Source organism: Rhinolophus hipposideros (assembly GCF_964194185.1).
Source record: "Rhinolophus hipposideros genome assembly, chromosome: 20".
Classification (NCBI taxonomy): domain Eukaryota; kingdom Metazoa; phylum Chordata; class Mammalia; order Chiroptera; family Rhinolophidae; genus Rhinolophus; species Rhinolophus hipposideros.
Genome location: NC_138066.1, coordinates 43,450,956 through 43,478,667, shown reverse-complemented (window position 1 = coordinate 43,478,667; position 27,712 = coordinate 43,450,956). Strand labels below are relative to the sequence as shown.

Below are 27,712 nucleotides of genomic sequence, written 5' to 3'. Positions count from 1 at the left end.
AAATTCGTTTTTCTTAAGTTCCACCTCCTCTTAAGAGCCTCTGCAGAAGCTCCAAGCCAGGATGAATCTCTCTGAGCTCTGCCACTCAGGGAGGGTGTTTGTGTCTGTGAAGCACACAGGTAGTTCTGGTTGCATTATGGTTACTCCCCATGCCACCAAGGCTGTGTTCATCTTTGTGTCTTTGATACCTCAGTGCTGCAAAAAGAACTTGACTCAGCTTTGGAAATGGTTCTGCTCAGCCAGATTTTTCGCTTCTGTCTTGCAGATTGAAGCACTGGTGAAGGACATGCAGAACCCAGAGACAGGGGTAAGAATGCAGAACCAGAAGATCCTGGTCACCAGCGTCCCTCATGCCATGACAGGTAATGTGCCTTGTGATTTACTCTTGGTCTGGAACTACCATAAGCAGGGGGTGGCATGCTATAGCTCGCGGGCCACATTAGGCCCGTGGCCCATATTTGTAAATAAAGTTTTATTGGAACACATCCATGTCCGCATTTATGTATTGTCTTTGGCCGCTTTTACACTACAGTGGCAGAGTTAAATAGTTGTGTAGAGACTACATCATAGCCCACCAAACCAAAAATATTTACTCTCTAGCCCCAAACAGAATAAGTTTTCTGATTGCTGGACCACAGGCTTCTTCTGAGGAAGGGGTCAGAAAGGAAGGAGAAAAGGACTCAACAGGTCGCTTTTGAAGCTATTCCTCCCAGGAGGTCACTTCAAAAACTTTTACTGTCATTTTTTGTTTGTTTGCCTTGTTTTGTTTTAATGAAATCAGGTAGCAGAAAAACAAAACTACGTGGCAGAAAAAAATTGGCCTTTCTAAGCTCTACTGGCCCCTACCTTCTAATTCATATTCACACCCTTCTTAGCTTGATTATGGGGATGGCGCCATTGTCTCCTGTCTCTGGGTGTGGGATATGGGGCTCAAGAGCATCATTTGAGGAAATGGGTGGGCAGAAGGGGCTGGACCCCCAAATAAGAATGCATTTTGTTACATGTGTTGCATATGTTTCATGGTTTGAGGTTTGCAGTAAAGGGTTTGTTTCCCATTGAGGCAGACTGCCTACAGAAGCACACAGCTTTTCAAAGCACAAGTGGGGGACTCCCCCCTGTGCTGAGCTCCTTGGGAGTCCTCACTCTCTACCTCTCCCACGACCTATTCATTTTTCACTCAAGGTGCTTTAGTCTTTGCAGAGGCAAGCTGGCTAACAGTCTCCCGTTTCCCTTTTTGATCGCTTGGAAGAAGGAGTGCCCCCGCCAGCCATGTGTCACTCGGGGTTCCTTGAGGGCAAGCAACAGGAGACCAACTCCCAGCCAGTTGGTCCAAAAGAGGAATTGACTGGAATGTGAAGGGGTAGCTCCCCCAAGAAAAGGAAATTTGGAAAGGCTAGAAACCAGAGTAGCTCGGGCACCCAGAGAGCAGGGCTCCATGGGCAGACATTTCAGGGTGCCTCTGCTGTCCCCCAGTGTTTAAGATGCAGCAGTGGCAATTTTCCTGAAGGCGTCCCTGCCTCGGCCCCCTTTCTGTTCCTGGCTGTCATTAATTCTGGCCCGCATTCTCCACTAGATTAGTAAGCCCTCGCGAGGAGAAATCTCGTCTTGCTCATCTGGGTAACCCCAGTGGTTAGCATAGCTTCGGCTCAGGGTGAAGGTTAAAAGTTTATTGACCGAGGGAACCTCAGTCCTGGTCAATCACTGTGCGAAGAGCACTGGACAGTGAGTCAGGCTCCCTGGGACTGAATCATTCAGATGCCTTTCTCTAGCTGGGTAGCCCTAGTCTCAATTTTCTCATTTTAGAAGCAGAAATAGTAACCCCTGTCTGAGAGAGTGATTGAAGGAATGAAATGAGATAGTACTATGCACGTGGTCAGCATACTGGGTGCTCTAAGGGTGGTGATAGTTAGCAAGTTCCCGCACAATTATAATCACGGCAAAGTTAGGGATAGATATGGCCATCCGTTTTTGCAGATGTGGCCATGGAGACGCAAAGAGGCTCAGCGCCTTGTCCCCATGTCACTAAAATCACACATGGCGGAGCTTGGATTTGAGCCCAGCTATGTGACTCCAGCATCTATATTCTTGTCCACTGTCAATGTGTGTGAGCTGCTGTCCTTCTTTGGTTCTTGGTTTTGCCCACCCTGTCATGGTTTCCTTTGTTCCTCTTGCTGGTGAATTCCAGCTGTCTTCAGCATAGGACACAGGAAAAACTTTGTCTTGCAGTTGTAGCATTAGCTAATAAAAGCCAATTGGATAATTGCCATTCATCTCCTGGGATGGCAGGTGACCCAGGCCTTCTGGGGGTGAAGGTGGCTGACGTAGGAGCCTGCTATGCTGTCAGCACAGACCACGTGATGCAGATGCCAGTGGCCCTGTAATCTCATTCGATCTATTTCAGGGAGCAGTTAATTGGGATGAGAAACCCTGGGCTCCTTGAAGAGCGCTAACAGTCTGCTGTCTGCCTCGGTCTCTCAGCCTGCGCACCACTGTACAGCATTCAATGAGACAGAGGGTGGAAAGCCTAAAACACCCAGTCCTGGGATTTTAAGTAGGATTTTAGATGAAGAATTTTGCTTTTGAACAGCCAGCTGGGGGTGAATAAAGCTAAGAGCAACAGTGAAAGCAATAACGGTGGGCATTGACAGAGATAATGGCTGGACATTGCCCCAGGGCGTGGGTAGGAAGGGCAGCATTATTGTTTGCCTATCCTCAGCCATGCTGTGGGCAGGTAATGAAGCCCAGAGAGTCTGTGAGTGGGTCATAAGCCACCCTTCCCCACTGAAGGGCACCAGAGGAAATGCCCCTACGCCACCTCTGAGGAGGGAACATTTGCAACTGTCCAGCCACAGGGACACAGGCAATGGCCTTCTTCTTGGTTTGTGGGTTGATTCCCATGTAGGCAGGGACCCAGCTTGGCCTTTGTAAAGCAGGCTGAAAGTTGCTGGAAAGTGAGGTCATTGGCGTTTGCAAGATGGCACCTGAATTGAAACGCTTGGTTCCAGGACATCTTGTCTGTCTTCGGAGATACTGCTGCCCTCCTCCTCCAAAGAGTGTGTTCTGTTAATGGGGCTGGAGGGTCCAGGTTGAGTAGGAGGCACACAGCTTCCCTGGGGCCTGGAATTGTTGGAACTTGGCTTGCCTTGGCCCTTAGGTAAATCTGAATCCTTAGTGGGTGGCTGCGAGGGGTGCACGTTCTCTTCCGATCTCATCCTTGTTTGTCTCTCCTGCTTCTACTCATACCAGTTTTCACTCTGCATTGTTCCCAGACCAGCCCTAAGACTTGCAGGTTCCAGAGCAACAGTACAAATGGAGCCCACATTCCATTGTCCAAAATTATAAATCGCCCTACTTAAAATAAGTGCCATCCTCCTGCTTCGACGAAAGTACCTTCACAATGACCTGGAAGGCCAGGTTTGAATTTAGAATTCTCAGACTCAGTTCTGCCCAGGGACTTGAGGGCATAGGAGAACCAGCCTCTGCATCCTTAGCCCACCCCCTCTTCTCCTCCCATCCCTGGCTCTGATTTACTCCTGTGTGTCCAGCCTCCATCTAGAGCTCCACAGACAGAATGCCTTGGGTCTGTTTTTTTTTTTCAGTGTAAGACTTAGTCTGTTTACTTCCTACTTAATGAATGCTAGTCCATGCACAAATTATTCTAAGGTAAGAAAATAAGTCCCACAAGAGAGGCAAAGATTAAGGGTGTGTAGGGGAAATTAAGCTGGAAATATGGCCGGAGTCAGATCATGGATAGCCCTGAATTATGGGCTGCAGGGTTTGGACTGAACATCGTGTGGTGGTGGGGGTGGTGGGAGTGGGGGTGGAGGGGAGTCCCTGGAAATTTTGAGCAGAAGAGGGACGAGATCACTGCTGAGCAGGGAGGCCAGTGGGGCAACAGCATGTAGGTCAGTGGATGTGTTGGGTGGCTCTGATGATGGGCAGATACTTCTGTTTTGCAGGAAGTGATGTTCTACAATGGATCATTCAGCGGCTTTGGATCTCCAGTCTGGGTGAGGGCATGTCTGGTTCTCATTTATCAAGGACAGTTGTGTGTGCAGCCTCATGAAAGAATCTCTGGAAGGTAGACACTAAATGGAGGCTCAGCCTGTGTCACTGAGAAACTGCCATGTTAATTGGAGAGACAAGGCCTTCATGAGTAAAACAACCAGAATCAAAAGTGAATACGTGATAGTTGGGGGACAAACTTTTTTCCTACAATATATAGAGAACATGTAAATAACAGGGGGAATTGGAGAGGAGTCAGTCAGGAAATACTTCTAGGAGAGGGTGGTACATACACACACTGGGTCTTGAAACAAGTGATGCTCGTGAATTGTGGAGAGGACCTCGGAGGGTCTGGCTTCCCAGAAGGGGAAACTAGCAGGATTAATGGCGTAGAGATGGGATGGACAAGAAATGAAGTTGGTACCGAGAGAAAATTGGGAGAAATGACTTCAGCTGGGTATGGAGAGCCGTGGAGGGATGGGAGTACATCTGCCATACTTGCAGATGCCATAGTTTCTCTGGGAGCTAGGCAATAGGAAGCCAGGGATGTTTGAGCATGGTGGTGTGTACAATAATCCTATATAAGCTAGGATGTTTAGCAGCAACTTGAAGGAAGGATAGGAGCTGAAAGATTCTGGGTTGCAGACTTCCCACTAGAAAAGAAGCTGTTGGTACAACAGGAATAAAACACGAGGGTCTGGTCTGTGATGGAGGGAGTGAGACATGGAGAAGGAGGGTTGGGGAGAAAGTCTTCCTGAGGCTTGGAGCCTGAGCTATGGGATGGCATGTGGGTTGGGTCTGGGAGCAAGGTGGGCCTGGAGGACTGGAGGACTCTCTTAGTGGTGGAAAGATACCTGCTTTCATTGGTGCCTCTAAGAAAGAAGCAGGACAGTTTTCTTTTAACTGATGCAAATTCAGAAAAAAGACTATGTTTCCAAGCAAACTGGAGGGGGGATAGGGATTAAAATGAGGTGGGGAGGAGCCAGAGTAAATGGACCTGGGGTGCAGTCAGAGTTGAGCTTGGGAGAGAAATTGACAACAAACATGGCCTCCCTTTCCTATGGAGTGAAGACATGTCACAAAGAGACATTCTTTCCCTACTCCTGGGGACTTCTTCAGACCCTAAGGGTTTAGAAGAATCTTCTCCAGGATTTCCCCAACTGTTATTCCTAAATGCCTGCAGTGGACCCCCTGTGGCATCTGTTAGCATTCAGGTTTACTGGTTTCCCTCCAAACTTCCTGAGTTGTGATTCCCGGGGGTCTGCCTGGGGAATCCTCCTGTTAGCATGCTCCCCAGCTGGTACTTGTCCACAGCCAAGTTCAGGAACCACTGTCCTCACTCCCTGAATGAAGTGCTATTAGGATGGGGCCACCTGTCCTTGAATTCGGGGTGCTGTGCGGGGGCCAAGCAATGAGTTTCTGCCTTCAGCCTGTGCTCTTAACTTCCATGTTTCAATTGCTTCTCCCCAGAGGCACAGAACTTGGGCAACTTCATTGTCAAGTATGGCTACATTTATCCCCTGCAAGACCCCAAGAATCTCATCCTCAAACCTGACGGCAGCCTCTACCGATTTCAGGTGAGTCTTGGCCTGGACTGTGGGTATGAATATGGGCTTAATCTTATCTGAAAAAATAGTTGTTTGGCTTTATATCCTCACAGACCAGGACATTAGAAAAGATGGTGGTGGTGGTGGTGAGGGGGGAGGCTAAGGAAGTTTTATCTCTTAAGCCACATGGCTGGGAGCTCAGAGGTTTCATGGTTTCTGTTGTAGACGCCGTATTTCTGGCCGACCCAGCAGTGGCCAGCTGAAGATACAGATTACGGTAAAACTCTCTCCCATGCTCTTGGTAGTGCTTAACATGCTGCTTATTTACTCTCTCCATTTTGGTGGCATTTGTCTTGCTGTCATCATGACCTTTAAGTTAGTTCACCTCTGTATTGGGAGTTCCTGGGGGAAGGGAGCGGGTCTGCTGAGTTGTTCTACCAGGCTGAGCACAGCAGCCTCATGCACAGAGAGGCCGTGGATGCGATTTAAAAATATGATGATGATGATGATGGAAAATGTCATTGTTTTCTTCTCTAGCCATCTATCTAGCCAAGCGAAATATCAAGAAGAAAGGGATTTTAGAAGAATACGAAAAGGTACAAAGATGCTTTGAAGTAGAGGTTATAGTTGAGTGGAATATAATCTTGAGCTGTTTTTTTTACCCTGTTCCCCTTATTACTACATTCATATGTATTCTCATCCTCCATCCATCCATCCATCCATCCATCCATCCATCCATCCATCCATCACACATTCATATATTTAGAAGCAGCTCCCGAAGTAAATTCCTTCCGCACATTGAGCTTCAGTTTCTCCTGCTCTAATTTAAGCCCTGCTGTCCCCAAACAATATGACTTAATATGTATGATAATGCATATTATGTGGCTAACAGATGTGAACTTCAGTTTGTGAGGGGAAAACAATAGTATCGACTTTTGTTTTAGGCTAGACGAGTCAGCTTTCTCAAAGGACACATCCTAATCCTCAAAAGGCTAGATTTCTGGGCAGATGGCAACAATCTGGCTGTGATTTTATTCTTTACATACATATTTTTAGAATAGCCAGTATCACACCAATGGTAGATTTTATCTTTGTGGATTTGTGATGTTCTGTTGTTGAATATTGAGTTTCCATTATTCTTACCCGCACTATTCCCCTCTTCCTAATAGATTTGGAATACATTTAGTTTAAAAAATCCAAGCCAAGTTGAAGCTTTTGGAGAATTTGGTGTTACCCCTTGAATGAACGCCTTTGCAAAGCTGGGGTGGGAGGCTCTTTGGCACGGTCTAGTTGCCACAGAACCGGAAGCATGGCCTTACTGACTTAGGGTTTTCTGCTCACTGTGCATGGCCCATGCCATGGCACTCAATGTTCTCATTTTGTTTTCCTTTTCTAGGAAAATTACAGTTTCTTGAACAAAAAAATTAACTACAAGTGGGACTTCGTCATTATGCAGGCCAAAGAGCAGTACAGGTGAGTGAAAGGTGACATTCGTCCTTTGACTGACCTTCCTCCCTCCCTTTCTTCTTTGATTCCTTTTATTAAAATAAACTCTTGTTGGGCATTTTTGTCTCAAACACTGGACCAGGCATAGGGAACATAAAGAAATAGTCTAGTCGGTCAGGCAGATGAGCAAACAGGCCATGATGCTACAGTGACATGAGAACCACAGGCAGGGGTTTGCAAAAGGAACTGTAGAAGCGACATTGAACTTGGAGGCTGCATAGGAGGTATCTGGGCGAAGGATGATGACGGTGGATGGAAAGGAGAGGTGAGATGGGAGGAACGATATTCTAAGCAGACAGAACGAGAGTCAGCCCACTTGAACATTTCTTTGTAGCAGGAGTGGAGAGCGCAGAGCCTGAAACTGTCGGAAGTGAGCCTGGAGCTGCATAGTGTGAGAGCATTTTGTGCTAAGGGTCATGATGGGGGGGTGAGGGGCATAGAAAGATTTTAAGCAGGGGAGGGATATAATCACATTCACATGTTGTCACCACCCATGCTGCTCTCATTTGCCTGCTGTCCACCTCAGAACTGGAGCCGACATGCCCCTTGAGGGCTCTGCCTTGTCTGTAAGAGCCAGATGTGAATGTTGGAGAGAATGTATCTGTCAGGATAAGTTAGGCTAGCGTAACAAATAGCCCCATGTCTCAGGGGCATGAAACCACAGTGTTCGCATCTTGCTTCTATTACATAGCCACTGTGGTCTGCTGGGGCTCTGACAGGCTTTGTGCTCAGGGACACATGCTGAAGGGGCAGCACCATCTGGAGCAGTGGGGGAGAGAAGAGAGGCTGTGTGGGTCACAAGTGGTACATGTCACTTCTGCTCACAATTCATTAGCCAAAAGCAGGCCATATATATAACTTCAAAGGAGGAGGGGTGGGGATGTATAGTATTACCATGTGGCTGAGATGTATGAGAGTTAGGAATATCTGGGGACCACTACCAATGATTACCAAAATGGATAAGTGCAGCTGGCCCAGCCTTACTCACTTCGATGGGTCCAGGTCCTGGCAGGTCTAAGCCTGCTGGAGCATGGCGGGGCTACATGGTGGAGACCCCATGCTCGTGAAGCAGCCTTGGGACCGGAGTAGTGGTTGATTAGTCAGGGTTCTCCAAGAGAAAGAACCAAGAGTGTGTGTGTATATAATAATGTATGGAATTAGTTATATACTGTATATGTTATAAGGAATTAGTTCACACAGTTATGATGAATGAGAGGTCTCAAGATCTGTCGTCGGCAAGCTGGAAACCTAGGAGAGCCGGTGGTGTAAGTTCCAGTCTGAAAGCTGGCAGGCCTGAGACCCAGGGAGAGCTGATGATTTAGTTGGGCTCTGAAGGTGGGAAAAGACCGGTGTCCTAGCTCAAAGCAGTCAGGCAGGAGGAATCCCCTCTTATTTGCAGGCCTTCAACTGAAAACACTCTTATCCAAAAACATCCTCAAGACACACCCAGAACGATGTTTGACCAAATCTCTGGGCACCCTGTGGCCCAGTCAGGTTGACACATACAATTAACCGTCACAATAGGTGCAGGAGTGCAGGTCCAGCAAAAAACAAAAATTCTAATGGCAGAATGGCTTGATTGCCTCACATGAGGGAAAAATTGTTCTTAGGCCTTCGATTCAGATAGAGGAACATTACTGAGAGAGCTGGTACTGCCCTCTCACCACTGACATGTAGTCCTACCTGGGTGTGTTTGAGACAAAGCAACATGGGGGTTGTATGGGAGAGGTATGAGGGAGAAGGTGGGGAGAGAGAGAGAAGCTCCATGATGTCTCCTATTATTAAGGCACTAATCCCATTATAAGGGTCCCACTCTCATGACTTCATCTAATTACCTCTAAACCCTAATTTCCTCTTAAAGGCTCTAGATCTCCAGAGACCATCACATTGGGGATTAGGGCTTCACCATATAAATTTTGGGGACATACAAATATTCAGTCCACAGCATGCATGCATGAATGAATGAATAATTGATTGATGGAGTGATAATATTATTTAAAAAATCATAATATGACAAACTAAAATAATTCCTTGTTTACTGACGCCCGTGATTCCATGCATCATGACTGTCTTCCAATAACATCTATCAGAGAAGAGCGGAAGAGCAAAGCCAGAAAGGACCATTGGAATAAATTAGTGATTTACCCTATTTACAGGGCTGTCCAGCGTTATGGAAACTCCACAGTGCCTCAGGCTCCTGAGGACAGGGGTAGTTAACCTGGTAGAAAATCAAGTTAGGTTGGCAAGGGGAAGTTGTAATGACAGTGTTTATATTTAATTTCCCGAGGAGGTTGGCAAAACACCCCACTGGAATGGCTCTGCACCCATCTGGTTCTCTGGATGGTGTTGTGTTATTCACAATACATTAGCTGGCAAATAAATCTGCTGTCTTGTAGAGGGCATGTGCGTCATCCCACGTTGCCTAGGAAAACAAGCATTACCGAATGTGAGCTCAGGTCGCCGTGGAAATGGTGCTGCGTGGAGCCCTTGCATGGTAATTAAGGTTGCCTGGCTCCTATAGGAAGAAAACATCATTTTCTATCCAAAATGGGAAAGCGGGAGACTGAAAGATAATGAATAGCCTTTTACGGCAATAATCTGGGCTCAGAAAAAAACCCTGACTTGTCACCAACTCTTTAAAGTGACAGAGTGGAACTGACAGGTAGGGAGAAATGAGGATTCCCCAAGGCCAGCATTTGCCCCATCACGTGCTCTGGGATTGCTTGCTGGCTGCTTGTCCAGATGTTGATTATATGGTTTACCAAAGCAGCAAACATTAAGAAGCTAGGTGGTCGGTCACATGTCAGCCTAGAATGTCATCCACCCTCACCCCAGTGGTGAAGTTGGTGGAGTTGATTTGCTTCTAGGGCTAGTCATGGGTATGATCGCATCCCAGCCCAGGGCTCTCAGGCAGAGCGGGAGTCTGTTTGGGGCCAGAGCCCCGGTTCAAGTCCTATTCCTGCTGTGAGCTGACAGTGTGACCCTGGGCAGGGCATTTGACCTCTTTTTGATTCAGTTCCCTGAAGTGTGAAGTGAGAAAAGGTCACTGGGAGGATTAAATGAGTTAATAACACATGAAAGCATGTAGCTGGGTGCCTAGCACACCAGTGTCCTACGAGTCTTTGCTATTGTCATTATTATTACGGCAAACACAGATCAGTCAGGCAGATCTGGGTCATGAGGAATCGGATCTATGACTGAGCAAAAAGATACAGCACCTCACTGGCTTTAACCATGGCTTCTGGCTTTTCAGGACTGGAAAGGAAAGGAATAAAGCAGACAGGTATGCACTGGATTGCCAAGAGAAAGCGTATTGGCTGGTCCACCGATGCCCTGTGAGTATTCTCCCTCCTGGTTTCACCCATCTCTTCTGTGCCCCCCCACCCCCACCCTGTCCTCAGCATCGCTTTTGCCGTCTCAGCTCCCTCTGGGGCTGGAACTGAAGCAGAGGAGGAGCTGCTCGGTGTTGAGTTAGCATCAAGGGCCTTTTGGCTGGAAGAGGAAATGCACCGCCTGGATGGGCTCTGCTCGTGGCCCATCTGCTAGTGTTAGGACCAGGTGAAATGACCTAAGCCAGGGACCTGAATGAGTTTGTCTTTTAAGAGAGCTAGGACCTTTTTTTTTTTTTTTTTGGCCAGGATAGCTTGGAAAAAGAAGAAAAAAACTAGAACATAGCCTCCAAGGCAGAAAAATAAAATGTTGTAGAGAACTGACACTCTGCATATCCAAAGCTATGCCTTATGTCTCTGGCTCCCCCTTCTCCTCTTCTGGATTCAGTCCCCAGAGGCTGTGATGGGGGTGGGGGAGGCGTGAGAGGAGTAAATGTGTGCTAAGCTTTATTGCTTAGGGCACATTACATCTCTGGCTGTGGGACTTTAAGTAGCTCAGACAGACAAGCTAGACATTAATGATGTAACTTGTCAAATCTCATCTCTGGGAAGTAGTCGCCTCAGCCCCCAGCACAGAGAAACAGGAGGACACTGTCACCCACTGGAGTTCCCTCTGCTGCCTCAGTGTACGCCTCTGTCAGACCCACATGCTGCGTAGAGATCATGGGAGGTGAAAGATGTGATTCTGAAAAGTGACAAGTTCAAAACAAATGTCCTTCCTCTGCCTCCCTTAGTTTTCTTGGTTGTCAGGTAACCAAATTCTCAGACTCAAAAAGCACACTGGGTCAGTCATGGTGCCAAAACGTCTGGCCCATCAGATTTTGGCCGTTTTGCTTATTTTCTTTCTCCACTCAAAACAAATACCCCGTAAGCTGTTCCATCTTAGGGCCATTGGTTTGGGTGCCTTCTGGCTGAGGTTAAGATCCTGGGGCTGATCCCCAAGCAGCTTGTTTGGTTTTGCTTTGTTTCGGGGCTCCTCCTCTAGATAAACTAGCTAGCCGATGCCTGACACGGGGCTGGGTGAAAGAATGGATGACTGAGCCAGGGTTCTGGAGAAACAGCGGCAAGCACACGCCTCCCTGTTGGTAGCCCAGGAGTGAGATCTTTGTATGAGAAGGGAATCGTGTGTTGTTTAGCCTGCATTCGGTCATCTGTTCCTAAAGAGGGAGCCTTGGTGAGGATACGGGCAAGTGGCCCGTAAAATGCCCTGGTGGCCAGTGACACCCATGAGCGACGGGATCCTGCTCCTTGCAGAGTGGCTTCCTACTACATGCAGGGACTCTGTGGTGTGGGAATGCCAATGTGACTGCATCCCTTGCAAAGCGGCGTGGACTGGCTGTGTACATGATCTGCCCTGGGTCCCTCTCCTCCCCTCTGTCCTTGAACCCAGGAGGCCTATGGGGAAGAGAATGAAAAACAGATTATCTGAGTTCTCCCCAGTTCTCCTGGGGGAACCGTTCAGCCCCCACACCAGGCAAATGACTGAGTGGCTCTTGACAGTATGATTCAGAACTACCTAAATTTGACCGCGTGTCTCCGTGATTACTACTTCTACCATCTCCTCCCCTGCCTTCACGGTGTCCCACATTGCCCCCACTTTCCCACCTCCATCACCACCGTCACCCCCATGGTCGTTTTCACTGTCTCACCATCATCATCACCGCAGACCTGAATGGAGACCTTTCAGTGTGCCTTAGGCACCATTTTGCATTCACCATCTTATAGCATCATAGCCGTCCTGTGTGGGAGGTGATATTGTTAGTGTCATTTTGCTGACGAGGAAGCTAAGGCTCAGGGACGTTGCTAACAGGCCACAGTTGCACAGCCAGTGAAGGCCAGAGGATCTGAACCCCGACTGCACGGCCTTTCGCTCTGAGTCTCTATACTCTTTTGCCTCCCACGACAATGTCACATGATGTCACATGATGTCTCAGTGCACAGAAGACCTCTTTGTGACCTCCTTGGTTTTCAGAGCATTGGATGAGTCACTGCTGCTCCCACAAACATGCTGCCAGGGTTCAAAGGTGCCTGGTCTCCCTTTGATAGCTCGGGGGAGCCAAGTTCAGAATGCGGCTTTGATGTACTCAGAAGTCGTAAAACTTCCACACAAAGCTGCTCTTCACATTCAGTCGCTCCTACTGCTGCCCTCTGAGGTCAGACCCAGACCAGTAGTCAAAGAGGAGGCTGGAGCGCCTCTGGGTCCTACTCTCCCCCCTTTCTTAAAACACTCTCAGCCTCTTGGTGGCCTGAGAGCCTTGGGGTTAGACATGCTGTGTGTGAAGAGCGTCCTGTTTGAAGTCTGTCTCAGCCTGGACATTGAGCAAGCCCGGGAAGCTCAGGAGCTTAGGGACTGTCAGACTGTCTCCCAGAGACCCAAACAAACTGTCAGTTCAGTGGGAAAAGAAGCCAGCCAGGCAAACAAAGCATTTGGCCCCGTGGAGTGTCGAGCAGCCAGTATGTGGACTGACTGTAACCCACTGTGGTGGGGAGGACACAACCTGCAGGTACCGAGTCGATTCATTTCCCTGTTCACTTCTCTGTTCATTAATCCGTGAGACCTTCATGAGGCCCTGACTCTGTGCCAGCTGAGCCGTTAGGTGCTGGCATAAAGTAACAGCTAAAGGTCACTGAGCGCCTACTGCGTGCCTGTGATCAGCTCTTGGCATGGATGGTCCCCTTCACCTGAGGACGACGCTGTGAAGTAGGGAGTAGCATCATCCCCATTGTTCCGAAGGGGAGTTCAAGGCTCAGAGAGGTTCAGTAGCTTGCACAGCGCTGGATGTGAATCCACGTCTGTCTGACCTGCTGCTGCTGTGGAAGGTGCACCCACACGAGGTCCCCTCTCTCAGCTCAAGGAGCTCAAAATCCAAATTGCCGTAATAGATGAGCAGCACTCTCCTAGACATAAGACCCACTGCTGAAGGGGCACAACGGGGGTGATTAAGGGAGGGGGGAGGAATATTGTGCCAGATGTATCAGGGGGTATCATCACGGCTGGAGGCCAAGATTAGGTGTGGGTGGCTGAGGGGTCTGATCCCATTCCCCATCCTGAGCCCAAATGCCACCCCTGACTCAGCAACCTATAATGAAGGAAAACAATGTTCCTCTCTCGTTTTTTACCCAAATGGAACAAAGTACAGACCTGGGCACAATGCAAACAACAGTTCACTTTGTAAATGAGCAGAGGGAGAAACGGTTCCTTTATAAAAGTCATTTCGTGGCCTTTTGTGCATCTTTGCTGCACCGTTTGTGACTTTGTGTCTCCGAGGATACCGTCCACTGACTTACGGACCACGGACATAGGGAGGGTATGAGCCAGGGACAGTGGTTTGTACTCTAATCAAGCAGGCACTTGTCTGAATATCAAGCTAAATGGCCGTTGTTTCAACCACAAATGCAGACACTCGCCAGAGAAGGAGATTTCTGCCCTCCATTTCCTGTTGAGCTGGGCTAAATGTCCAACGACAGAGAGTAGTGAAATAAATTCAGGTAAAGCCACCAGATGGAACACTGTGAAGCTATTGAAATGATATTTTCAAAGGCCATTTATTGACCTAGGAAAATGGTCCAATATTTAATGTTATAAAAACAGTTCGGAAAATTCCATATGCTCTGATCCAAATTAAAAAAAAAAATCAACATCTATTTGGCGAACACCCACTTATGCCAGATGCTTACAAGGCGAGGGGTATATTTGAATGATGAGCTAAGATAGGCATTGCCTGTCCCTCAAGGAACTTACAGTCGGCCGGGGACACAAAGACTAAAAGTGTTGCACAAATAAATGTGTACTGTGCAGAATGCCAGGACAGCTGTGAGAGGCAGGGGTCCCAGGCCAGATCGGGGGTCTGGGAACACCTCTCCACGAAAGTGACCTTCAAGCCGAGATCTGCTTCAGCCGACTTCTCTAACCTTTCAGTCTAAACTCATCTCTCTGTTTCAGTCTCATCTCTATCTCTTTCCCCCGTTTTATTTTGTTTACAAAATTATTTGGCATTTAAAAATTTATTGGGGTGACAATTATTTGGTATTTTACTGTTTGTTTTCTATCCCACGCACCTAAAGGGTCTGAACTGATACCGCAGGGAAGGGAGTGCTGATGAGAGAAGGAGAGGAGGACAAGGGAAGGGACAGGAGGACGTGGGGAGGTGTACCAAGGAGTATACATCGGCTTCCACCCTGGCCCTTCTCTGGAATGCTGATTCTGGGAATGTCGCCTCCTCGGGGACCAGATGTTGGGGGTACACAGGTCCTTTTCTCACCCGAATTATGAAGAATGTAACAAACTGCCTCTTTGACTGATGACCAAGGGATGCTGTCACAGCCTGGCATTCACACTTTTGCCGGTTGCAGGGGGAGGCTTGGCTGTCGCTGGAGGGCTTCCTGTGCATGGAACTGGGGCTGAATGTGTCTGCATGTCCCCTGATCTGCTGGCAGCTCACAGCAGGGACGCTGGCTGCCCTTGTTTCTGGTGCATTGACAGTCAGCTCTGGGTTATCTCCATTCAAGCATCTTCTTGCGTGCTAGAAACTGCGTCAACAGAGGCTCAAGTGACTATCTTGGGGAACAAAGGCTTTACATTACCCGATGAATGAATGAATGAATTAATGAATGAATGGAGTCTGGGAGTTTCCCAAACCAGCAGGAGCAGAAAGGCACCCCCTAGAGAGTTTTGAAGTCTCCATAGGAACAGCTCAGACTTACAGAGGTGGCAGGAGTCTGGGCGGTGGGGCAGCCAGAGGAGAGTGCCTGGCCCTTCTGTAGAGCTGAGGGAAGCCGGGGGGCCTGGCACTGGACAGGTTGGCAGAATAATAGAGCCCAGTGGGTGGCTACCACTCTAGGAGTCCAGGGCCGTGTGGTCTGGGCAGCTGAAGGCAGCCCTGTGCTGATCACGGTGACGTGGGTACCCGATTGAGTACCGGGGCAGCTGATTTTATATCAAAGCATGGGTCAAGTTCAAAGGAAAGAGCTGGAGAACTAATTTAAGACTCAAGGAGATGACCCTGCTGACGCTTCTGAGGCGTGAGTGCCTGTGGAAGAGCAGCCCGCCTGTGGTTGTAGGGGCACCATGGGCATGGGCTGGGTGTGTGTGTCAGTGTGTGCATCATGTATGCGTGTGTGGTGTGAGTAAGTGTGTGAGCATGTGTCATTGTGAGAGTGAGTGCATGCCTGTGTGAGTGTGAAAGTGTGAAGAGTTTTAAGTAAGTGTGAGGGTGTGTGCATGTGAGTGTGTCTGAGTGTGAGTGTGTGAGACTGTGTGGGGGTGTGTAAATGTGACTGTGAGAGTGAATGGACGTGTGTGAGATATGAAAGTTGTACGTGTGAGAGAGAGGGTGTGTGTGTGAAGTCTGTCTTTAGTTAAGCTGGGGGTTTTCTTTGTACTCGATGGAGGGGCCAAATTCCTAGGACCCACTGCAGGCAAAGGCACTGATTCTGATGAACACGCTTCCCACTCTCCCGCCCATTGCTGGGTTAGAGCCCATTGAGGGCTGGCTTGGGCTTCTATATTGTCCCTTCACAGCACTTGTCACCATTGTAATTTGTCATTTATGTCATTAATCGCTGAGCGGCTGTCTCCCCCATGAGACCTGCTGGCAATGTCTCAAGGCAGGGATCTCTGTCACATTCACCACGGGCTCCCCAGGGCTGAGCACAACGTCAGCCATCGTCAGTGCTGATACGTATTTGTTGACTGAGGTCTACATGTAACAACTAGGGTGAGGTAGCCACTCCCTTTCCTTGTCCTTCTCCCAACCCATTTTCTATCTCTTTCTTGTTTTTTCTTCCTTGCCTAGGTTGTATGCTCATGGTAGCCTGCTAAGTTGCCAGAATCAGCAAATAAAATATAGGATGCCCAGTTAAATTTGAATTTTGAATAAACAGCAAATGATTTATGTCCCAATATTTTGACACTTATTATATATTTCTACTAAAATCATATGGAATACACTTTTATGTAAAATTATATATCAAAATATTTGCTGTTTATCTGAAATTCAAACTGAACTAGGCATTTTATATTTTATTTGGCAACCATACTTCTGAGCTAAAAATGTGGCTGATCCTATTGGTGAGGCTGAATCTGATGGGAAGAAAGCCCAGTTGCTTTGTGCCTCTGCTTCAATGTCATCAGCCTGGTTAATCACAGGAGAACTTGGTGGGTGCCTGGAACCAAACCAGAGGGAAGTACAAGACCCAAATTGTTGGCCTGACGGAACTGAGAGAGACCAAGCAAGATTGGCTGGAGAGGGGTGGCATGACGGAGAAGAGAACTGACAGATTAAAACCCAGCTTTGGGCTAAGCCTTTATTTACAAACACGAGCATAGGATGAATGCAGTCCCTTGCTCTAATAATAGCTACCCTCTGTTGAGAGCGTCACACTCCATCTTGTTAAATTCTCACAAGAACCTGACAGGTAGGAGAGATCATCTACATTTCCCAGAAGGGCTACCACGTGCAGAGAGAAGTAGTTGCTTCCAAGATCTGTCTCAGAGCTAGCAGTCTCAGAGCTAGCAAGTGGCAGAACTAGGATTGAAACACAGAGGAGCCTGGACTCTCCAAATCGCTGTACTGTAGGTTGAAGAAGGAGTACCATGGGAGGAATTGGGAGTCCCATGTACTAATGCGAGTGAATTCTCATTGAATTTGAGTGTTATTTATCCATCCATCCACCCACCCACCCATCCACCCAGCCACCCACCCAGCCACCTACCCACATACACGTCCATCCATCAATGCATGCATGCATCCATTCCACTGTGTTAGGTTCTGGGGAGGCTATAGTAGAACAGTCCTAGGAAGCTCTCCAGCTCACTCAGAGGGTCTTACACACCCTCCTAGCTCCCCAGGGGATAGGCCACAAGACCGTCTCAACTCAGTCTCGCAGTTGGCAGCGTGGCTAAGACCCACAGTTACTTAGAAACTGGAGACTCTCCCCGTAGTGGTCCTTATGTTATTTTTGTTCTATTCAGCCAGGAATGAACAACGTGCTGGACTATGGCCTGGACCGAGTGACCAATCCGAATGAAGTTCAGGTAAACCAGGTAGGTCTCTGATGCATACTTCGGGCAGGGCCTAGGTCAGGTTCTTAGGCTGGGAAGATGCTCACATGTCTAGTATACGTTTGTGCCTGTGGTGCAATGGTATCTCCCCTTTGAGACTGCCAGAGAGAGGACGGCCGTGGGCTCTGTGATATCAGTGTCAGGGACAAGGCCATGAATCACTCTTTCCTTTTGCAAATCTGATGAAAGTTAGGAAAGCATTCTGCCCAAAGATGCACAGACCGATGTTTTGCATATAATTTCAGCCAGTGCCCTGACTCCCTGAAGACTATAGGCCCCAGGCTTGAAACCCTTGACTGCACTTTGGGTTTAAACCTTTATCCATATGATAGGACCTGGAATGTCACACTTTCTTTTTGCATCTCTGTGGGGTGGGATCTTTGCAAAGATTCTCCTATGCTTTTTGTTTTAAAAGAACCCTTCCTCCTAATATGCCACCATTTATGATGGATGGCCAATTTCCTGTGATGGTTTCCGATGTAAGGAAACGCAGTTCAGAAGCTGTTGAAACAGTGAGCATGCAGTTTAGGGTTTCTCAACCATGACACTATTGTTCTGGGCCAGGTAATTCTTTGGGGGGAGGGGAGCTTTCCTGCACATTGTAGAATGTTTAGCTGCATCCCTGTCTTCTACCCACTAGATGCCAGTAACAGCGTGCCGTTCCCTGCCCGCCTCACAGTCCTGACAATCAAAAATGTTTGCAGACATTGTCCCATGTACCTTGTGGGACAATATTGCCCCAGATGAGAACCACTGATTCCCGTAAACCAGTCTAAGCCCCACTTAAACTAGTCTTAGTTTCCTTGCTTTCTGTCTAACGTTGCCTTTGGGTAGGAAAGGGTCAGAGACCTCTTTAGCTTAGTGTGTCATCTGTAAGCCTTGGCAGGGCGTTAAAGCCTGAGTGGAAGCTGGAAGGGATGAACTAGGAAAAGAGGAAGAAGGAAGTCAATGGGGAAAGAAAGGAGCAGGAAAAAGGTGGCAGTGCGGCAGCTCTGTGACATGGACACTTTTGCCCTCTGGGACCCAGAACTCAAGATGGCTGTGGGTCCCCCCACCAGTGTGTGAGACAGATGGCCAGGCTTAGGGACACAGTCCTTGTGGAGAGAGACTCAGTTCCTAGAGGGTATGACCTGGGGGGGCGTTGCTAAGTCCCTTGTCCACAACTCAAAGCAACCCTCCCTTTGATACATGTATGGCACTGCTAGCCTTCCCCAGCCTTTTCCATGTTCTCCTTGTCAGATGACAGATAATTGCTGAGGCTTGGTTTCCATGGAAACAGAATCATCAAGGCAAATGCTGAACCGGGCTGGAAGATTTGCTTTTTGTTATGGATAACTGGCAGCTCTGGAAGCTTCTCTGGTGTGGAGGAGGGGAGGGTAGAGGTGGAAAGCACATCACCATCAGGTTAGGGGAAGAGAGGGCCTTCTGGCTTTCAAAACCCATTGCTTGCCAGATAGATGTTTGCAATTCTGTCAGCTCAGAGTGAGGGCTGTGTCCACCGTGCTGATGTTCATCTTTTGTTTACCATCATCTTCTCTGTTTCTCTCTCTCTTCCACCAGCTCTCTTTCTCCTGTCGGCACTCTGGCTGCTGTGAATTGTTAAGAAGAATTAAGAACTGTAGTTCTCAAGCAGTTCTTCCTTCTGTCCCCTCAGCCAGCCGCTGTGTGTGTGTGTGTGTGTGTGTGTCTGATCCAGCTATTAGGGAAACGGAAGCTGGCGCTGGGTTTTATCTATTTGCAGCACGTCCCCAGTTTGACTAAGTGTCCGCTGTTTTTCCAGGTTTATCTGTCCTGAGAGGAGAGGGCGGAGGGAATAGGAAGTGTCTCCACGAGGCCTTGGGAGTGCAAAGGATTCTGATTTTTGTTTCCTTTCAGAGAACAGCTTACAGTGCTGGTTTGAAGAGAGAGGCTATTTTTGAGAATTAGTGAATTCTTGAAAACATATCCATTTTCCTTAATTGGAGGCAAATAACTCAAAAGAAATAAACACCATCAAGTGTCAGAAAGGAGGCTGTTAGGTCAGCAGGTATCTAGGGTCCTGAGCGACCCATTTTCTCAGGCTGATGGCTGCTGGTCAGTGTGGCTGCCCAGCCTTGAAAGGACCTGGTCAGGGGCCAAAAGCCCTACCCAGAGAGCGTGTCCTCACTGTTTTTATACTTAGAAGCATATGGAGGCATTAAGCATACACAGCCCCCATTTTTCCTTTATTTCAGAGAGAATTTGGCCTTCCTGGGGGAGGCTGAGTGGCGGCCGGGTGCTAGCCTGGCTGTGGGCAGTGGTGTGCCCCAGGCTGGCCCTTCTTTCCCCAACCCCAACAGTGTTGCCATGGTCATTTAGTGATGAGAGCCAATGCAGTGTGCCGAAGAGAGCTTTGCCATCAGAATGACTATCACCCAACCCTGCCACTCTCTAGCTGTGTGATCTTAGACGAGCTCTGGAGCCATTTAAAGCCTCAGTTTCCTCATCTACAAAATGGGAATAACAATAGCTCCTTCAAAGGATTAAATGAGACATATAGGTGAAGTGTTTGAAATGGTATCCAACATGCTGAGACACTCCACAAACAGTAGCTATTGTTGTTATTACAACTGTCACCATGCTGCTAGAGAGCCAATTTAGGGAGCCTGGTAGACCCTAGCCCCTGGTTTGGGAGGCCATACTTAGCCTGTTTCCTCTTCTGTCCTTATACCTTCTCATGTTTATGCCTCAGTTGGAGGCAGTGGGAGAAAGGTACATACCAATTCCAACATCCCTGCCTAGTCCAGTAAACTGCTGAAAACGGCACAGTTTATAAGGGCATGCACACTGGTCTTTGGGTAAAAGAAAAAACGTGGCTCCACAGTATTAAATACTATGTTCTGCCGAGCCCTCCATCTGGACCCCTTAGTGGGTGACGGCTCCTCCTGTACTGCCACCACCTAGGGACAAACAGCTTTCTCCTTGAGGCTCCCGTGTGATTGGTGCTGGTTCGGAAGGAATGACTCTAATGGCTGACATTTGCTGACAGCCGCTTGCATGCCAGGTATGGGGTTAAGTGTTTCACACCTAGTCACAGCTCAGTTAACACTCACAGCAACCTGTGAGGTCATGAGTGTTATCAGCATGCCTACTTCGTAGTTGGAGACAGAGAGAGTAGGCAACTCAGCCAAGACACACGGCTCAGCAATGGGGAAGCTGGGATTCTCAGCTCGTGGGCACCCAAGCCCACTCCCTATCCTGCCTGATGTGTTTGACTGTCCGTTATGTGGCTTCTAGGAGCTTTGCTGGATTACATTAAATTCTTGCAGCAGCTTGGTAAGAGAGGTAAATGTCAGTTCCATTTTTTTTCATGTGACAAAATAGAAACAGAGAAGTTGAGCAGTTTTGCCCAAGCTGGCCCAGCCAGTTCCACTGCCCTTGCTGCCCCCTGATACCACCCTTATCCCCAGCCCCTAACCACGCCCTTTGGTCCTCCATCCAGGGCCAGTTTCATGGCAAGTGATTTGTTCACTGGTCCACAACTCCACACTCATTACTTGGTTTAATGTCTTATTGTTATCGTCTTAAAATTCTTAATCCTTTTTTTTTTTTTGGTGAGTGACAAAGGGCCCTGCATTTTTATTTTGCACTGTGCCCTGCAAATCATATAGTCTGTCCTGCCTCTGTCCTATCAGGGAGTATGTGGCAGGACAATTATTTCAGAGGATCACAACCTTGAACTCTTGTCTCTTTCGACAGCTAGCTGCCTCCCATCTCGTCTCTTGTCTGCTTTGTATTAACGGCAGCAGTTTCCAGATTTCCTGGTTTCTGACTTTTGACCCTGTCTCCGCTCTCAATGCCTGTGTGCCCCAATTCCTCCTGGTTCTCCTCATCTTGCGTTTTGCATCATATCTTGCCCGACTCTCACCTCTGTTTCTGCACAGAATCCTGCCTGGCTGCCCCATCCCGGGGTCCGTGCTTCTCCCTGCTCTGGGTTCCTGCACTCCTGCCCGAGTGGCTGGAGGGCCACTCAGGACATGACCTTGACCCTCCTGCCCCGTGACACTTGTCTGCAGCCTGAAAGCTGGTTTCAAGGCCAACAGGCCACCCACAGAGCTGTGTAAACAAGCTCTAGTTGTGTGTCGCTATTTGGGCAACTCTGCAAGCGATAAATAATGTTAGAATCCCACGCACGCAGAGCATTTGCAGATTACTCAGACAGAATGTCTTACTATACAAAATGTGTCACTCAGAGAGGGAATAAAGAAATAACTCCGGGAGTCATTTCCCGGGAGGGCCAACTATTGAGAAAGCAGGGAATCTGTACATGAATTCCAAGGTGAAAAAAATATGTTGATTTCTTTTTTTCCCCCTCATGAGGTGGTTTTCTTTGAATTGCTTAGAAATGTGTGTGTGTATTTTTAAGAAACTTTATTTTTCAATTAATGCTTCTAATGGTCTTTGCTTAAGTAATAATAATATTGATAGGTTTATGAGATTTGGCAAATAAAAATATAGGATGCCCAGTGAAATTTGAATTTCAGATAAATAGCAAATCACCTTTTTTAGTGTAAGTATGTCCCAAATATTGCACGGGCCTCCTGTATTTTCCCCTGTGAGTAGGGCTAAAAACCGTGCCATCCGTATTCTCAGTAGCAACACATGAACCCTAAATCAATAGCCACTGTTATGTTGAGTCGGCTGTATGCTGGTCACCTGTCTATTGTCTCATTTAATCCCTTTTTCTTCTATCCCCTTTTACAAATGAGAAAGCAGAGGCTTTGACATGCGAAAGTACTCATCCAAAGTCATGTAGCCAATAAGTGACAGAACGAGGATTTTGACCTTGGTCTGATCCCAAAGTCCACACTCTTTCTCCCCAAACTGCATTCTCTCAGTCTTTTAGAGAAGTCCAGAACCCTTTCTCCTGCTATCCCAATACACAGACACACACACATCCTAGAAGGACAGATACCCTGTGTGTCAATCTAGAGGAAGCTGATTCTATGGCCAGCTATGCTTAAAGCTAGACACAAATGCTAAAATCCACATGGACAATCCAAGGTGGAGGTGGGGAAACCTCAGATTCAGCTGAATCCTATTATTAGAGAGCTCGTTGCAGTCCTGTTCCCAGAAGATAGCTGGTAATTCTGGGAATCAGAAAACCAACGGCAAACCACACCACCAATGCAGGGCCCTAAAGGGAGTAATAAAAGCGAATGAAGTGCATTAAAATATAAAAACATTGAAACCCTGAAGACGGGGATCATGGCCCCAGAAACAAACATATTAAGCCAAAGTCAGACCCTGTTACACAGACTCGAAATGACCTGCAAGGACGGCTCCCTATGGGGCAACTGAGAATCTGGCTTATTTCGTCTGTGGTCACCCACCCAGGAGCCCAGTGGCCACAGGACAGTGGCCGACAGGAAGTTTTATCTTGGGTCCTGAGCACTTGGAAGGAGGCTGTTTAGGATGTCGGCTGCTGAGCACAGGCCCAGTACGATTGCGAGCTTTACCATCGTTACCATTTCTTTCGTCCCAGCTTTATTGAGATATTATTGGCATATACTACATGTAAGTTTAAGGTGTACAAGGTGATAATGATTAGATACATGTACATATTACAGTTAATACCGCCATCCCCTCACATAATTGTATGTGTGTGTGTGTGTGTGCGCGCGCGCACGTGTGTACGCGTGCATGTGTGTACGCGCACACAGTGATAACACTTAAGATCTCTCTTAACCACTTTCAGGTACGTAATACAGTATTGCTAATTATCATCACCAGGCTGTGCATTAGATCCCCAGATCTTATTTATCTTCTAGCTGGGAGTTTGTTTTTACCATCCACAGTGTTAATTAAAGAGTGTTTCCTGTGTTTGTGTTTCATCTTGTGATTGGGGCTCCACCTCTCTTTTTGTTTTAATTTTACAAGAAATGGCTGGGCAGAGTTACTCTGTTCCATAGCATTCTCAGCTTCAGGATAAGGAGGGAACTGGTGACAAGAGCAGGCTATTTTCTATTTCTCATGGATCCCTCCTCCGTGTGGCAAAGAGCAGATGAGCTTTGAATTTTAGCTCAGCCAATTATGGACCCGGAGATGTTTAGAAAGTTGCCCTTAAGCTCAGGGCCTCAGGGTTTCCTCAGCTGAATATCAGGGTAATAAAATCTCCCTCCCTTAAACATTGTAAGGACTCCAAGAGGTGTAAATTGTTTTGCACTGATGGCTAAGTGGTTATTATTATGCAGCAGCCCAGCTTCCCTATGACCAGAGATCACAAACCAGTAGATACTCTTTTCAATTCACTTCAGTAGACTCTAACAAAAGAATCTGGTTATATTAGGTTTGCATGCAAATCTACTGTGGTCCCAGGGTCCTTTTCTACTCCTGAAATATTTGTCTTCTGAAACAGTACCTTGTGTTGAGATAGAAGGGGAATGAATATTCAGTGTGGTTGCCAAAATGTTTAGATCATTTGGGGAGTGTTTTCAACTTTTTAAGTGGAAAAATATTCTATTAAGCTTAGACTACATGTTCATTTTTTTTTTAGGCCTCTGAGTGAATGGTAGTCATCATTTATTTGATATTTCTTGAGCATCTGTGCGGCACCAGACATTATGCCAGGGAAGGTAGATATGGTTGGCCTGCTCATAATGGTGCCTGGTGGGTGATATGTATATGGATAAACAAAGTGTCACCCAAACAAATATATAATTACAATTTTGATAAGTGCTGTGAAGGAGGAAGCCAGGGTATGTGTGAGATCCAAACAAGAGACCTACCTGAGATTTACCTTTCTGAGATAACTCTCCCCACTCCCCCACCTAGGAAAATGGATTTCCTGTGGAAAACAATTACATAATAACAATCTAACAAAGCACATTAAAAGCCAGCGTGGATTAGAAAGGAGAGACGAGTGTGTGACATTCCAGATTGGACCCTCCTTCACTCCTTGTTAATGAACTCAAGGGCCCGTAGTAATTTTGCTAACTGGCTAAGGGAAGTAGTATCCTCCTTGGAGTTCTGAGTCTATTCCAAGTGAAGAGCCGCTATGTGAAGCAGCATGGATATTCGCAGCCAGAAATTAGGATGGTCAACTTTAAGGCGTGTAAGAGTCAGCACTAGGCAACCCCTAGACACAACCAAATCTAGGAAAACTGAGGCTGGAATCACCAACTGTGCCCAGCCTCCAAGAGTTGCATGGAGCAGAAAAGTGATACTAAAGAAGCATGTCTGACTTTAGAAGATTTTAGTGGAAGACAGGTCTGAACGGTTTCCAGGAGCTTCTGAGAGCCCAAACACCCAGCCCCCTTTGGAGCCATTCTTTCTCTGTCATAACTTAAAAAAAAAAAAAAAATTCCAGAGAGAGGATGCTCTGAAGGTCATCCCTGGCATGAATTTGCTTCAGCAGCTTCACTCAGAGGATGAGCCCTGACATAGCATTCAGGGGATGCTGGTCTTAAGGCTTTTAATTGCGTGCTTTAATTTTGGCAATGTGGCTCCCTCCCTCCACCTTGTGGTACTGGTCAAGTTGTTACGAATGCCTGAGGAATGAGTCTCACCATTCATTCAAATCTCTCTCCTGGGAGAAAAGAAACAAACACTCAGGCTCCACACTAGTTTCCCCATCTTTCCCTCTCATTCCATTTAAGATGGTTGGCTCTATAGGCACTATGGTAGATTGGAACCAATCCCAAACTTAGTCTTTAATTCATCTTGGCTTTTAGTAGAGCACAGTTATAGTGGTAAATCATACTTCTTCCCTCACCCAATCTCTTAGTTGATCTAATTCTCCAATAGTTGTGTAGAATAGGGTGGAGGTATTGGTGATGGGGAAATTCTTTTGAGTAAGAAAAGATGGACAGTTTTCTCACGGGGGAAGCATTTTTATTTTTTCAAATGTGTGTTTGAACTGTAATGATTTAATGACATCTGTTTAATGGTGTTTTGCTTTGTTTTACAGAAACAAACAATTACTGCTGTCAGGAAAGAGGTAATTAGACTCCCAGTTCTAGGGAAGTTTGATTTTAAATCCTCTAACAAATTATATGTACTTTGGCTTTATGCTCTGCACTCAGTAATGAGATGAAAGCCATGTCTAAAGTTCAAATCATTGTCTCCAAATTAATGGATAGCACATAATGGCAAAGCACCTATGGGAAGATCGGAATGGGGCTGATGCGGAGACTCAGGAGATGAGACCCCCTCAGAAGGCACAGATGTGAGGGACATGGGAGCAAATGCTGTAGAGTATCTGTACCCTCACCCTGGCCCCTGCTCCTACAATTACAGGGCTGTTCAGAATCTGTCCAGGGTGGCAGATTACTTATTTTGGCAAATCTTGTATCCAGGGCTCAACACAGAGCCCTGGTAATCATTAGCCCTTCAGATTAGATCTGCTTCTGTTAGTCAGAGGCACATGAGGGCAAAGGGTGCTGTGATGGGTATATGGCGTCTGGTGCTGGAGGTGATATGTCAGTAACACTCCAGGGTGGGACAGTTGGACATCTTCTAATGACCGTGTCTCTTCCAGATCATGTATTACCAACAGGCCTTGATGAGGTCGACGGTGAAGTCTTCGGTGTCCCTTGGAGGGTATGTCCCTAATTTATTGGTCTTGCTGAGATTTGAACAATAGGTAGACCAGAGGAGAACTTCTGCTTTAAGGCAAACTAGACGAGTCACATACTGACTTAAGATCCTTATAAACTCTGAGGGACAAAAGAGATACTAGTTCTTCATTCAGTGCAAGTCTCCAGGTCTCATCTTGTGTTAAGCTAAATCGGGTTCTATACACGTCTGTCAGTTTTCTTGGAATCTAATAATGTGTGGATGGGAGGGTGGGAGGAGTAGAAGTTCATGGACTGGACCCTATGGGGATCCCTAATAGCCTGTGTTCCTGTCATTATCCATTCAAACTTATTAGGGATATGTGGAATATGTTTATTGGTTCAATGTACTATTAAATGTCCACTATTAATCTTTGATTTAAAATCCAATCAGGATAAATTGGAAATTTATGTTTGAGTTATAGAACGTTCAAGCTACCTTGATCTAGTCCCCCCTGGGACATTACTTGAGAGACACAAAAGGGTTTAGTGTCCCCCAAATGTCAACAGTTATCCTTTTGAAAAGTGGAATTCATTTGAGGACCACCTTGCTAACTCTATGATTTTTTTTTGCACACTTGAAAATGGACGTGATTTAGTCCTGGAGAGGCACACGTGACTTATTTATTCAGACTTGAGATGGAACATGTTGTGCTTTTCTTCTAATAGGGTTAGGGGTTAGGCTCTTGTAAAAAAATAAATCTTCCAATATCTTTTTACATTTTTCCAAATCCCTGGTTTGCAAAAACACTACCTGCCTGAGAAAATGTGCCCTGACCTCACCCACATTTTTCAACGACTTCTGTCTATGGCTACTGAGCTCAGTCAGATGAGAGTAGACCTGTGTATTCAGTGGGCACTCTGGGTTGTTATGGTACTCCTTGTTCTGTGATAAAGCCCAAACCATCTAGGTTGATATTCCAGAAACCCAGTTTTATGAAACCAAACAGAAAGGACACTGAAGGAGACTCAAAGACTATTGAATACTTCTTAGACCCACTTTTCAATTTTCATTTGGCTCAGAGCCTCATTACCATAATCTTGACATCATTAGTGTTTGGACCTGTGGACCAGAATTTTTCTTCCCTTCCCTTGCTCCACTAGGGGTCTGATTGAAGAACAAGAGGGCCTTGGGAGTCATGCACAGAATCGCAAATGCAGCGCTCTGGTATATATTCTGGGCATGGGTCCTGTTCTATCAGTATCCCATGGCTGTGGGCAGACTTTGTGGCCAGTGCTTTATGTGTCTACTGTTGATGCAATTCCTCACCGTGGGGTGGAGGCACAGCAATTTTCCAAATTTCCCAGAAACCAGAAAATGTGTTGAGTCCGAAGGTCTAACTCAACTATCAGGGATTAGCTCCTGCCTTACATTTGTGAGTGTGGGATTCATGCTTCAATGAGACCATGGGTTTTGAATAATGGGTTTAAATGCCCAAATGTAGGCATTATCCTCACAAAGCTTGGAACCCAACACATCAACAAGTGTCTGGAAACCTTGTGTTTCCAACATGGTGCCAAGACACCAGTCTAAACATGTACAAACTAAGTCTGCTTTGAATTTTGAAAACTCATGATAAAATGTAAAGAGGTTGTATTTTTAATGAAATAGGTACAGAGAAATTACAA

General features: G+C 46.9%; 1 protein-coding gene across 3 annotated transcripts in view; it reads left to right on the top strand.

The window, feature by feature from the left end:
• RGS9 (regulator of G protein signaling 9) overlaps positions 1-27,712 on the top strand; it is a 62,505-nt gene that overhangs the window by 11,035 nt on the left and 23,758 nt on the right. For 2 of the 3 annotated variants that reach the window (XM_081027502.1, XM_081027503.1), the window contains exons 2-11: positions 266-362; positions 3,960-4,010; positions 5,476-5,582; positions 5,778-5,829; positions 6,090-6,148; positions 6,949-7,025; positions 10,312-10,393; positions 17,421-17,483; positions 25,438-25,467; positions 26,008-26,069. In XM_081027502.1, the coding sequence (XP_080883628.1) occupies positions 266-362; positions 3,960-4,010; positions 5,476-5,582; positions 5,778-5,829; positions 6,090-6,148; positions 6,949-7,025; positions 10,312-10,393; positions 17,421-17,483; positions 25,438-25,467; positions 26,008-26,069 (680 nt within the window). Of the gene's footprint in view, positions 1-265; positions 363-3,959; positions 4,011-5,475; positions 5,583-5,777; positions 5,830-6,089; positions 6,149-6,948; positions 7,026-10,311; positions 10,394-17,420; positions 17,493-25,437; positions 25,468-26,007; positions 26,070-27,712 lie in introns of all 3 variants that reach the window. The other variant, XM_081027501.1, reaches the window with a different exon arrangement.